We start from the raw sequence: 14,200 nt of genomic DNA on the forward strand, positions 1-14,200 counted from the left end.
GAAAAGCACTTAGATTTTGGGAGGCTGAGGTGAGTGGATCACCTGAGGTCAGGAGTTCGAGACCAGACTGGCCAACATGGAGAAACCCCGTTTGTACTAAAAATACAAACATTAGCCGGGTGTAGTGGTGCTCACCTGTAATCCCAGCTACTCAGGAGGCTGAGGCAGGAGAATCGCTTGAACCTGGAAGGCGGGTGGCGGTTGCAGAGAGCCAAGATCGCACCATTGCACTCCAGCCTGGGCGACAGAGTGAGACTCCATCTCAAGGAAAAAAAAGAAAAGAAAAGCGCTTAGCAGTTGAGTGACTGAAATAGGTGGGGTGGGTGTCACCAGTGGACAAAACAGAAAGGACAAATGTATAGAAATACACGTGTCCAGTTTGGGAGACTGTGAGCAGACCAAGCTCCAGATGGCACTGCCAGCTGCCTGCTAGATGTCTCCTACCAGAGGGCTCAGTGCCAAGTGTCCAGTGCAGACTTGGCATTGTTCCCCTACGCCTACCTGCTCCTCCTCCTCTGTTCTACCCCTGGATCCCTTCCCTGGCCAGCCTACCAGCCACCTCCCCATCCCTGCCCCAGCAAGTCTTCATTCAGCGGGTATGTGAGGACCTTTGAGACACTTCTCCCAGATACTTACTCCCAAGAAGTGTATTCAGTGACCAGCCATGACAGTAGAGTAGCCATATGAATGTTTTTGCCTCTATCAGCCACTAAACTGTGATTTTGAGACAGCAGGGACTACACAATTCATCCTGCTATCATCCCCTACCCCCCTGCACCTAGCAGAGTGCCTTGGTACATCATAAATATTTGTTTGTTTTTGAGGTAGAGTCATGCTCTGTGGCCCAGGCTGGAGTGCAGTGGCACAATGTCAGCTCACCGCAACCTCCACCTCCCGCGTTCAAGCGATTCTCCCACCTCAGCCTCCGGAGTAGCTGGGATTACAGGCGTGCGCCACCACACCTGGCTAATGTTTGTTTGTATCTTTAGTAGAGACAGGGTTTTGCCATGTTGGCCCGACTGTTCACGATCTCCTGACCTCAAGTGATCTACCTGCCTCGGCCTCCTAAAGTGCCAGAATTTCAGGTGTGAGCCACCGTGCCTGGCCACATCATAAATATTTGGTGAAAGGGCAAACCTAGGGAATGTTCAAAAGCTAGAAGGTGACTTCAGTCCAGATGTCTCATGGCCCTTCTCTGATTTGCCCCTAGGAGCCTGGGGCCTCACCCCTTGGACTCACTCCAGGGGCTCAGCGCATACCAGAATTGAGTACAGGGTGAGGGACGACAGAGCCACATTCACATTCAGGAGTGGGAAGCGTTACTGGACTAGGAGAATGCAGCTGGAGGATATGGATTTTCTTTGTTATTTGGCTAAGCAAATACTATTCATTTAAGTTAGAAATGGCAGATATCATATATTTATTTATTTGGATATAGCATGAGTTCCCCACCCTTGGATTTTATTTTGTTCAAAGGAATGCTAAAGTTACATGATGGAACAGAGAATCCTTGATTTATATAGAGACTATGAATGGAATTTTTTCTTACATCAGTTGCTCAGGATAGCACACCTAGCATGTGTGGCATTCTTAACAACTCTCTCTGTCCCCTAGAATTCTTCAACGACCTGGATCTGCTCATGGGGCCGGTCACCCTGCACAGCAGCATGGAGCACCTGGTCCAGTACTCCCAACAGGGCCTGCACTGGCTGCGGAACAGCGCCCACCTGTCATAGGGACCTCACCCTGGAGCCAGATTGGGCTCTGGTCTCCACAGATGGCTCAACATTTTTGGACACTGTGCTACTGAAATTCCCAGCCACAGCATTTATCAGACTGCGGTGAACATTTCCTCAGCATTGAACAATGATCTTTTGCAGGGCATGTGTGTTTGTATGTGTGGGTATACAAGAAGCCGCCTGTGTATGTGTGTAAGATACACAGCTCTTCAGAACACACCTTCTTTGTCTAGTTTCCATAATCCCAGGCTAGACAAAGTGATCAGAGGTTTCTGATTAGAGGAAGTACACACACACACACACCATACTCACACACAATCACAGACACACGATTTCTATTCTAGTGCTAAACCATGACTTCTTAGAAAATTCAACCAAAATCTCATGGGTTAGTTAACCAGGTGCAATACAGCACACCAAAAGCTTGACTGCCAGTGAAGATGGACCTGCTCTTATACTGTTGATTACTTCCAGTATTAATATACTATTCCCCAATTATTTTTTGATTGGTATGTATTAATGGGTAATTGAATAATGAAAATAAGCCAGATATTTTTGTGCCGGAAGTTTACTAGATTGCATGTTACCAAATACCCTGCTCTTCCTCTAATTCCCTTCCCCCATCTGACTTTATTATCAACTAAACACATTCCAGGCAAACAGATGGACACTCACAGCCCTTCCCAGCCCCACCTCCAAGTAGTATGCAAATAGCACTGAGATTTAGCAAAAACTCGGCGTCTTTGAAACTTAACAGACACTAAAGCAGCAGTGCCTGTGTGTTGGAGCTCAGTTAGGAATTGAAGTTTTCTGCACCTGTGATAACAAGCCCACCAGCCACATGCATTTCTTCTTCCTGCCACTGTGACTTGGTGGCTGTAGAGCCACATGGCATTTGTCAGCCAATCTGTTTCAAGTCTTTTCTTTCCACCAATAGCTTTCTTACAGATTTTCTTGGATAAATGAGGCTATTACCTAGAATGTCCCTTCAATAGGAGCCTGAATCCTTTGCTTACCAGGCTAAGAGCTATTTGCCATGATAATGCTATCTGATTCTCTCACTCCTCATGCAGAATGTGCCCCTGCAGCCCTTTGATGCGTTTTGATTTGGGGGCGATTTTTCAGGCTTTGATTAGCAGGCTGCTTGCAATGCGGGAGATCACAGTTCCTTTCTGGGGCAGCAGCAACCAGAGCCTCTTCCTGTGTCCTGTGTGTCTGGTATGTTTACACCTTGCTCTGAGTTTTTCTCTTGTTTTCTTTTTTAATTAAGTTTACATTTTAGTTTCTTTGACATCTTGTTTACGGTTTTTGTCTGATGTTTTTTCTTTTATAGTGTCTTATGCCCTAGATTTAGTCATCTTGTTAAATATATTTGGATATGAAATCTTGACGAAAAGAAAATAACTCCTGCAAAAGAGGGTCTATGTTGCCACACTTTAAAAACAAAAATAATGTCCTTGAGGCCTCTTACTTGATAAAGTTGCACCAGGACGGTCTGAGAAAGGCAGGCGGTGCAATATGTGGAGCAATCCATTTTTTCAAGGTGATGACGGCACAAAATGCTTAGACTAGATGCTGATCTATAAACATTCACTGATATTCTTACAGATCGGGTTGCAGTGTTAACATTTTTGTCAGCCTGATCTGTAGGTGGGAAGTAAGATCATTGTAATTCCTTAGCTCTGAGCACTGATTCAAAATTGTATAAATGACTGAACAACTTAGATGATTTGAAATTGGTTGAAAATAAGAAGGGCTTGTGGAATTTGCATTTGGCTTTGGCCTTCAAGCATTTGGAAATATTAAGAGAATTTCCATTTTACACGTCTCCCAACTGGGGTGCTTCTTACAACCCTTTCACTTTTTTTTGAGACGAGTTTCGCTCTGTCTCCCAGGCTGGAGTGCAGTGGCACGATCTTGGCTCACTGCATCCTCTGCCTCCTGGGTTCAAGTGATTCTCCTGCCTCAGCCTCCCAAGTAGCTGGGATTACAGGCATGCACCACCATGCCCAGCTAATTTTTGTATTTTTAGTAGAGACTGGGTTTCGCCATGTTGGCCAGGCTGGTCTCAAACTCGTGACCTCAGGTGATCCACCCACCTCCACCTCCCAAAGTGTTGTGATTACAGGCGTGAGCCACCACACCCAGCCCTTTCACTAATTTTTGGCAGAGTTCACAATCCCATCCTATGTCAGAAACTTGAACCTAACTTAAGAAATTTTGAGTCATTTTTTTGGAGGACTGAGACTTTGTTCTACTTACTCTTGAAGAATTCTGATGAAATATTCAAACACATAAAGGGATGGCCCTGGAGGTCTGTCCTGCATCCCTGGAGAGCTTCTCTGGTCCTGCCCACCTTGAAAGTTGCAGACTTTTTTGTGACATCTATGTGATGAGCTTCCTTGTGAAGCCCCATTTGACAGGTGGGCCAGCAGTGTTTTATCAGCACTCTGATGGCCCACATTTCCCAGGAAAACTTCTTGAAACTTGCCCTTGTGGGCAGTGGTCAGAGCATGTAGTTCCTATGACTATCTCTCATTTCATCTGTGGAGCACATGTGGAGCACGTTGCTACAGCAGTTTCTGTGGGGTTTGGCATAGGTGATTTTGGTTAGTAACCATCCTCCAATTGTTGCTTGTGAAATTCATTCATAACTTGTTCCTTTTACTTAGTTTTGTTGTTGCTGCTGTTGTTGTTGGTGTGGTTTGGTTTTGAGACCAGGTCTGGCTCTGTGGCCCAAGCTGGAATGCGGTGGCACGATCATGGCTCCCTGCAGCTTCAAACTCCTGGGCTCAAGCGATCCTCCTGCCTCAGCCTCCCAAGCAGCTGGGAAGATAGGCACATGCCACCACACCCGGCTAATTTTTTCTTTATTTTTTTTGTAGACATGGGGTCTCAGTATGTTGCCCAGGCTGGTCTCAAACTCCTGGGCTCAAGCGATCCTCTGGCCTCGGCCTCCCAAAGTGCATGAGCCACCATGCCTGGCCTGTTTAGTTTTGTTTCAAGTTGAAATATCTTTCTTGTGTTTTCTGATTAGAAAAGTAATACCTACTCATTGTAAAAATTCAAACAGTGCAGAAACGTAGAAAGTAGAAAGTGTAAGTCCCTGGTTGCCCCTTTTGCCTGAGACAACCACTGCTCACAGTTTGATGTATATCCTTCCAGAGACTCTCAAATTTAAGCAAATAATTTTTATTACCACATCTTTTTATTTGAAGACGTACATTTGCCTCCAAAGTTCAACACAAGTTCAACTGACCATATCCTTCCATGACCTGAATGGATGCTATCCTTTATTAGTGTTCAATTGCCTTTGAAAGAGAGTAGCCCAGGTATATTCCTGATCAAAATTTGGCATTTTTGATGATACTACTCTACACAGATCAGACTCACGTGCAGAATCATGCCTGGAGAGACAGGTTTGGTTAAGACAGAGATTTCTGGAAACATTCAAATCACAAATGGAAACTTGAAACCCACAATCTAATGAGGAATGTACTGGAAAAATAATCTGAAGAGCTGACAAATTGTGTACTAGATTGAACACATGGAATGCAATGCAATGAGACTTTCTGCACTAAAACTTATCCTAATATGTACAACATTGATGTGTGTATTATATAACAGTGATGTGTACATTTCTGACACCCCATACATAATATACACAGTTTGTATAAATGCATACATTTAAAAATATATATGTACAATACAGCTAACATAAAACTGTAGTGCGCCTGAAGGATATTACTAGTGCCTAATATTGAGTATGAGTCACTGCGTGTTCGCATCAACTTGGAAGTGCAGTAATTGTTATAAAATTAATCAGTGCAGCCAACATTATTTATGAATCACATCTTTGAAACTGTGCAGTAGCATATACATATATATTTTTAAATAACATTTTTCACAGTTTTCCAGAGTTACTGTTGAAATCTGCATCACCAAAAAAAAAAAGCAAGATTTTTTTAACAATGTAGACACTCTTCAGACCCAGTAATCTGCGTGCGATTTCTTATTTGTAGACTCCCAAGAGACTTTAGCAGTCACCAGCCTTAATGCATGTACAGGATATTATTGTGACTTAATTTATCTGCAGTTTTTAATCCATGTGAAATTGGAATTTATAAACGGACTTGGATTAAATATGTCTGCCTTTCTAAGGTTGCAAATGTTACATTAAATGATTTATGTTGTAAATGAGAGAAGTTGAGTTGTACGTAAAAGACATCCACCAATTTCTGTGAATATTTTTACAAGGAAACTTGAGAATCAAAATACGTTCAAGTCAGTTGTTCTGGCTCCCAGTTTATAATGTCTCTAAAAGCAATCTTTTTGTTTCATAAATGGCTTAAATGTAGCTTCCACAGATTATCAGTATGAAGTCTGACATTTCTCATGGAAAAAAAGCATGTTTTTCTTCATTATAACTATAGTTTACTATTTGTCTTTGCTATTTCCTGATACATACACATATGCACACATGCGCACACATGCATGCACGTATGCACATGCATGCTCTCCAGTGTCCCAGTGAAGGCTCAACAGGAAGCTTGAGAAAGTCATCTCAATGGCTACAGGGTTCCTATTCAACGAGTAGCCCTGGGATGCCATTTTGCTTGTCATTCTTTAGTGTCACAAGTTACTTCCCTGACTTCTGTGCAGTCAGGGAACTGCACACAACTGAAACCAACATGGTGGAATCATGTTTGCAATATTTGGTTGAGGAAAATAAGATAATTTTGAACTAAAGAAGATGGAGGTATTAGACCAGTGGCTTGACATGAAGCATCCCCTATGCGGGAGGGTAAGTTTGTTAACCTCATTTTTAGCCTTATCTCCAACCCTTTTCGTTATCCTCCTCCCCAAACTAAAGAAGCAGAAACAGCAACAAAAACAAAACCATCCCTTCACCCGATCCAGCCCATATCCTTAGATTCAAATATCCTTTGTCTTTTTCCCATTATACAGTCTGACACAATTCACTCGTGTCTAGAGAGAAAAATGCAGAAAGGGTTTGTTTGCAGATGGGCAGTTCAGTTGAGTCCTCATTAACCAAGCAGGGGGTGGAGAAGAAGCCTGACTCAGGATCACCATAGAGAACTCCTCATCCCAAAGATAGGTGGGACAGAGACTTGGCTTTGCTTCACCAACCGCTGAGCTTGGTACTCTTTCGGAGGTGGTTTGTGCTAAGAAACACCCAACAGTCTTTCAAGAACGTTCTCTTCTGCAGCTTTGCCTGCTACACAGCTGAAGTCTGTCCCTATAAGAATTATATTTTTAAGAAGTAATACATTTTCGAAGAAACCCGGATCAAGTGGAATCTTGAAAGTTTTTTTAATGAAAGGGGAAAAACAACCTTAGCACATAAACTGCACTTCCAACCATTTGGAACCAGAGTTTATGTCCTCATTTTCCCGTTCTCAGAAGAGCACAGTTTTTCAATATTACAACAACTTCCTGCAAATAGCACAAGAAATATTCAGACTTGAGATTTGTGTTCCCTTTGTCCAGATTATTCTGTATATGTCACCAAAGGGGTTAACTTGTTTGCTTGGCATGAGGAAAATTATAAACTCCGTTCTCAAACTAATTACATCTGACCACGGTTTTGGTTTTTATTATTTTAATTGGCACTCTGAGGCAGCAGGGGGTAAATTTTGGGTTGGCTGCAAGGGGATTTAGGTTCACAGCTCTCACAGTAATGGGAATCAAGGGATTAAATCTCTGTGTGTTACTTTGAAAATCCACCTCTTACAGCCAATTTTATAGACATTGATCTGAGGGTTGAATTCAGGGCACTAATTGCCAGTCAATACAAGGGTCAGCATTTGTGTTGAAGCACCAGGGGTATTGATGTAGCCTGAAAAGCTGAATCAAGGACTTGGGTTTTGTTTTGTTTTTTTTACCCATTTTTAAAATAGGAAAGCTCATCCAGAAATACTTGGATCTAGACATGATATAGCATAGCACCAATGTTTAGGATTTTCAGAGTGCTGTTGGGTTATTAAAATAATATCAATGTTCTAGTTTCCTTATCGTTTTCAATTTTCCATAAAACAAAACTGAATTTTCCCCAGTATTCAGGATCCCTTTATTTCTAGATGCCCATAGGAGCAAAAAGAAAATACTCAGCAGTGAGGAATGTGCATTACTTCACTAAGCAGCATTCCATCCACAGGAGCCAAGGGTATCTGACTTTTCAAAGAACATTCTTGGAGTCTCCCATCTTACCTTCATCTGTAGCATGAGTGATCACAAAGCCCAAAGGATGGCCATGTAGCTGAGATGTCTGTAATTCTAAGCATGTGTCACACGGATCTTTACTTACAGACACTCCATAGCATCACCAGCCATCTCTGAGACCTCTTTAAGTAGTGACATAGCAGCATTGACACTTTTGAGTAATTTGCAAACTGATTATTAATCCCTTGAAGTTCCCAGGGCTTCACACACACACACACACACACACACACACACACACACACACACACACACACGTCCTCCTCTGTGGGCTAGGTTGATCTTTTGTTCCTTTAGAGTTTTTTCCTTGTAAGTTCTATAAGTCGGATTTCATTTCTTGACTCCTTACTATTAATAGAACAGTTGTTAGCAACAGTGGAGGCGTTAAGGAAATAGAGCTCCAGTATAAGAATGCACTCATGTTGGGGCCACACAGTTGGAACAGTAGCTGGAGTGCCCAACACCCTCTTCCTTTGCCCTGCTGCACCAGGTCTTTGAATAAAGCTCCTCTCTGTGCCTCAGTTTTCTCTTTGTGAAGTGTAACTCAACATGTCAATCACCTTACTGAGCGACTGTGAGGAGCGACAGATCTGGGCAAGCTTTTTGAGATACCCAAGGGTCACACTTGACAGGGTTTTAAACATTACTGTAGGAACAGAGGCAAAGGAAATATATTATGTCTGCAGGCACCAAGGTGCACACATGTACAATGTGGGAGATGGAATTTTCTCCTAGGGTCTAGATTGGACTAGGATCTAGCAGGCCAAGAGGGTGACAGCAGGGTAGCCATACCCACCCCCATGAGATGGGAGAGAGACAGGAATAGCCAGGGAAGACACCAGAGAGGGAGCTTCTTCACCTGTGTGGCTACCACTTTGAGTCCTTCCTGGCTGCAGGCAGAGTTCTAACAGACCAAGGCGGGCAGGGCAGCAGGGCTACCCAGTACCCCACTGTGGGTGGTATGCCCCACCCTCCTCCTCCTCATCACGCCCTAGTTTTAAGAAGTCAGAGGGGCCGGGGGCTCATGCCTGTAGTCCCTGCTTTTTGGGGTGCCGAGGCGGGTGGATCACCTGAGGTCAGGAGTTTGAGACCAGCCTGGCCAACATGATGAAACCCTGTCTTTACTAAAAATGCAAAAAATTAGCCAAGTGTGGTGGTGGGCACCTGTAATCCCAGCTACTTGGGAGGCTGCGGTGGAAGAATCGCTTGAACCCAGGAGGCAGAGGTTGCAGTGAGCTGAAATTGTGCCACTGCACTCCAACCTGGGCAACAAGAGCAAAACTCCATCCCACAAAAAAAAAAAAGAAAAAAAAGCAGGGGCTATCCAGATGGGAAGGGGAAGAAGCAACATGGAGTCCAAGCTTCCAGTGGCTGCCATCTTCCATGAGAAAATAGCGTGTGTACTGCACACCATGCTACACGCATCGCCAGAGGCCTGTGGCACAGTCAGGTCCTGTGCCCCCATGGTGAGTTCTCTTCATGTGGATCTTGTGTCTCTGATGGTAATTTCTGTTAGGGGGTGGGGGTAGGAGGTGGAGGACAGCTGCTCAGGGAGGTTCGTCTCTGAGAACGGAGATCTGTCATAAGGGACTTAGGTATGTCATGCATGAGCTTCAGGAAAGAAAGAGGAAACCTCTCTTGAGAAAATGGGTGGTTTTTTTTTCCCTCTAGGGGGTTAGGTGGTTGCGTCAACATAATTATTTAATTGTAGGAGAAACTTTAGTGGCTGTACCAGTAGAGAGGAAAATCAACATATGATCTCATTGATCTTTGTGATGCCCAATGACTGGACATTCTAGCCCCAAACATGCAGACAAAGACTAGAAATCCAACCAGTGATCTGGATGTTGCATACCACTAGGGTCAAAGCCCTAAATGGTGGATTGAAATTTTTAGCTGTTATATTTTTTAGGCACAGGGCCGGTGTGTCTGCCTTGCATCAGTAAATCAGTGCTTTGAGCTTAACCAAAGTAATCATGACATACTGAAGAGTCCCTTCTTTTCATGCTCACTGGAAATCCCTTTCCTAACCTTTCTCCAGTTAAAATAAAATAAAATTTAAAAAAAAAAGGAACCATGGCTGGAGATGATGAAAGGTTCAGCCTGATTTATGCCTAACTTCTTAATACTAATGTCGTTTTCACAGGAGCACGAGACCTTGCCCAGTGCAAGCAAATTCCAAGTAGTTGGCTAAAAACTTCTAGAGTGGCAACAAAAAAAAATTTTTTTTTTAGGGAGAGTCTCATTCTGTCACTCAGGCTAGGGTACAGTCGCGCAATCTCAGCTCACTGCAACCTCCCCCTCCTGGGTTCAAGCAATTCTCCTGCCTCAGCCTCCCAAGTAGCTGGGATTACAGGCACCTGCCACCACATCCGGCTAATTTTTGTATTGTTAGTAGAGATGGGGTTTCACCATGTTGGCTAGGCTGGTCTCGAACTTCTGACCTCAGGTGATCTGCCCACCTCTGCCTCCCAAAGTGCTGGGATTACAGGCGTGAGCCACTGCACCCAGCCTGGCAACACAATATTTATTAGCAGGAGGAAATACACCAGGTGGACACTTGGACTTCACCCTTTCTTAGGCAGGGTGCTAAGGAACAGATACTCCTGTTACAGTGTAATAGTCTCTTGCTTACACAATTCTGTAAACATTTAAAGTCCCTCGCATGAAGTCTGCCCTAGTCAGTGAAGGAATTTTAAATTCCACCATTTTTTTTATGCTGTGTGTGTCATCTTGGAGGTTTATTCATGGAGCTAGCAACTCTACTTCAGTGTTCTGATATCAAAGGCCTAGTGTGTCACATCAAACACCGTTTCAAATTCTGCATTTTGGTCTTGGGAAAGCTGTCAGCAACTTGGGAGCCAGCTTATCTCCCTCAAGAATTTTCCAGGTATCCAGCTTTGGCAGTCACAAAAACAAATTATAGGATCTTCATCTTCTTACAGGCATCGATCTTAGGATGGTTTCAAGAATTGAAGAGGATTTTAAATAGGACAATTCTGTATAGTAATTTATGTCGGGAAAATGTACATATTGTAGCATTGATGAAAATGCTGTTTATTAGGTCCAATACCATTTTCATATCTCTTCTAGTTATTCTCTATTAAAGTAGATCAAGTTCATTTTGTTATGTGATACTCATTTGGGACTTCTTATTAGTGCATTTGGATGTGATTGTGGAGAAAGTTCAGAATCTGTGTTGATAGTCACTATTTTAATCCAAGTAGCCATAATGGCTCTGTTAAGCAGCAACATTACAAACACTACTGCTGAGAAAGTTGCAGGCTCCTATCTGTGTCTCTGAGTATGTGGGGGAAAAAAAAAGTTAATCTAAGCAATTCATTAAAGACCAGAGGCTTTAGTAAGAATCACTTCTTCCAGCCTTTCTTCCCAAAATCTGTGAATATTTCTTGCAAGGAAACTTTATTTTTTTGTACTCCAAAACATTATATATGATAAAAATTTATTTTAAGCATTCATATAAATAGACAAGAAAGTACATGCATCAAAATATTTCACTGTTTGGAAGATTGGTGTTTTCTTTTGCGCTTGTCTCTGTTTTCCAAATTTTCTGCAATGAGCTTGTGATTCTTCTGAAATTAGAAATTCTAAAAACCAGGCTGAGGCAGAAGAATTGCTTGAACCTGGAAGGCAGAGGTAGCAGTGAGCCGAGATCACACCACTGCACTTCAGCCTGGGCAACAGAGCGAGACTCCGTCTCAAAAAAAAAAAAAAGAAATTCTAAAAACCTACAATAAATGTTGTTTTCTTCATGAAAGCACATCTACACATAACTATGAGGACATTGTGCATAGTTCTAGTGTAGTAATGTGCAAAAATAATTTGCAATCTGCGGTGAGGTTGCAAAGTATATCAGCTGAGTGACCTTTTAAGTCTTCCTAGGAAGTTTAAGTGGATCCCGCCCCCTAAGCAGGCCAAATCTCTTATTCCTGTTTAGGAATCCCATCTCCCAGTCTGCTTCTAAGATATCTGCACACCCGAAACCTAAAGTCTTCACTTTGGGAGTTACCCATATCTGCATGAGGCAGTGCAAATGTTAAACCCCCTTTCTCTCTCTCTCTCTCTCTCGTGTCCCCACAGTTGCATTTATCATATTGCAAAGAAAACTCCACATTCAAATCATGAATAATTTAACAGTGAATTATTTTGTCACGATCTTAGGAAGGAGTGGAGAACATATCTAATATTAAGAATTTGTCTAGAAGGATCTTGTATTTTGTCTGAGTCTAAAATTTACAAGTGCAAAGATGACGGAGTCATTGACCACTTACTTTACTGTTTGGAGATTTTGTTGTTTCTATAATTCACATGAAACTCATGCAGCACAGTTCCTGGGATGGGAAACATCTTACTGTACCATAACAGAATGAGCCTTAAGGATTTGTAAGCATAAGCACTTTTATATTTAAAGGGAAATATTAATTCATCAGTGAAATTACTTTTTTAATGTCTCAATAAACCCTGAAATCAACATCGCTCTGTCTCTAAAACATCCTAGTATCTCTTCCTTAAACTTCGTTCCAAGTAAAATGTTGTCCTTTCACATGTGTTACGTTTTGTCTTAAATATAATCAACTTATCATAAAAAAATTACCTTTTCCCCTACAAAAGTATGAATCCACCCGACCTACTAAAATGGGCAACATCATTGTAAAGAAAGGAGCAGCAGCCAGGGGCAGTGGCTCACGCCAGTAAACCCAGCACTTTGGGAGGCTGAGGCAGGCAGCTCGCTTGAGCCTAGGAGTTCAAGATTAGCATGGGGAATATGGTGAAACCTCGACTCTACAAGAAATACAAAAATTGGCCGGGCGTGGTGGCTCACGCCTGTAATCCCAACACTTTGGGAGGCTGAGACGGGCAGATCACGAGTTCAGGAGATGGAGACCATCTTGGCCAACACGGTAAAACCCTGTCTCTACTAAAATACAAAAAATTAGCCAGGTGTGGTGGCGCATACCTGTAATTCCAGCTACTTGGGAGCCAGCTACTCGGGAGGCTGAGGCAGGAGAATCGCTTGAACCTGGGAGGCAGAGGTTGCAGTGAGCTGAGATCACGCCATTGCACGCCAGCCTGGTGACAGAGCAAGACTCTGTCTCAAAAAAAAAAAAAAAAAAAAAAAAAAAGAAAGAAAAGAAAGAAAGAAAGAAAAAAGAAATACAAGAATTAGCCAGGTGTGGTGGCACATCCCTGTGGTCCCAGCTACTCTACTAGGGAGGCTGAGGTAGGAGGATCACTTGAGCCCAGGAGTTCAAGGCTGCAGTGAGTTATTATCACACCATGGCACTCCAGCCTGGGCAGCAGAGTGAGACCCTGTTTCAAAAAAGAAAAAATAAAATAAAGGCGCACCAATCTGAGAATACTCTTGGAAGGAAATGTTAAGTAAGTGTCACGTTAGAGTAAAAAAGAAACAATCTGTAATAGAGCCTGGAATATTCTTGCTAAAGGGGGTTTTTTGCTTTTATGGTTTTTTTTAATATGTCTAAGCTTTATTTACTGTAAAGCAGTGTGCAAATGTAAGCTGTTACTTTGTGACATAATTCAAACAACCAGCAGACAAACATTTAAAATATTCAATGCTAAACCCGAATGTAAGCCATTTTTAGTTCACTACATTTCTTTCCCCTTTTCTTCTTTGAAATTTATTTTAAATCAAGTAATACAATACTGTTTAAAAAAAAGTACACCATTTAAATAAGTGTTCACCTTTATCCCCATACAGTTCTCCCCAAAGAGAGCCACTCTTGTCTCGAGCTCCTGGCCGCAAGTGATCCTCTGCCTCAGCTTCCCAAAGTGCTGGGATTGCAGATGTGAGCCACAGCACCCACTCTTGTCAATTGGATATATCTGTCCGTATTCATTATACATGTCTGTGTGTGTGTGTGTGTGTGTGTGTGTGTGTGTGTGTGTTTAACACAAATAGATTCACATTATACATGCTGTTTTGTGTTCTGAAACTTGCTTTTATCATTTAATAGGAAATCTGGGACATTGTTCAGTATCAGTACAGAAAGATCTACCTCATTACTTAGGACCTCTGCTCAGTGTCTCCGTAGTACAATTCATCTTGGTTTATTTAACATTCCCTATTGATGGATATTTAAGTGGACTCAGTACGTTTTTGAAAATTAATATATAATTCACAAAGCATAAAATTTATCTTTTACAGTGTAAAGTCCAGTGGTTTTCAGTGTATTCACAAG

The 14,200-nt window shown here is 42.4% G+C and overlaps 1 protein-coding gene across 5 annotated transcripts in view; it reads left to right on the forward strand.

Moving 5' to 3' along the window:
* The window catches only part of AFF3 (ALF transcription elongation factor 3), a 611,721-nt gene extending 602,927 nt beyond the window's left edge, over positions 1 to 8,794 (forward strand). For all 5 annotated transcript variants that reach the window (XM_058429074.1, XM_032176529.2, XM_032176532.2 and 2 more), the window contains one exon: positions 1,615 to 8,794. In XM_058429074.1, the coding sequence (XP_058285057.1) occupies positions 1,615 to 1,736 (122 nt within the window). In that variant the 3' untranslated portion in view covers positions 1,737 to 8,794. The remainder of the gene's footprint in view (positions 1 to 1,614) is intronic.
* The last annotated feature ends 5,406 nt before the right edge of the window (positions 8,795 to 14,200 follow it).

The sequence above is a fragment of the Hylobates moloch genome, unplaced genomic scaffold, assembly GCF_009828535.3.
Source record: "Hylobates moloch isolate HMO894 unplaced genomic scaffold, HMol_V3 SCAFFOLD_15, whole genome shotgun sequence".
In the NCBI taxonomy this organism is placed as follows: Eukaryota; Metazoa; Chordata; class Mammalia; order Primates; family Hylobatidae; genus Hylobates; species Hylobates moloch.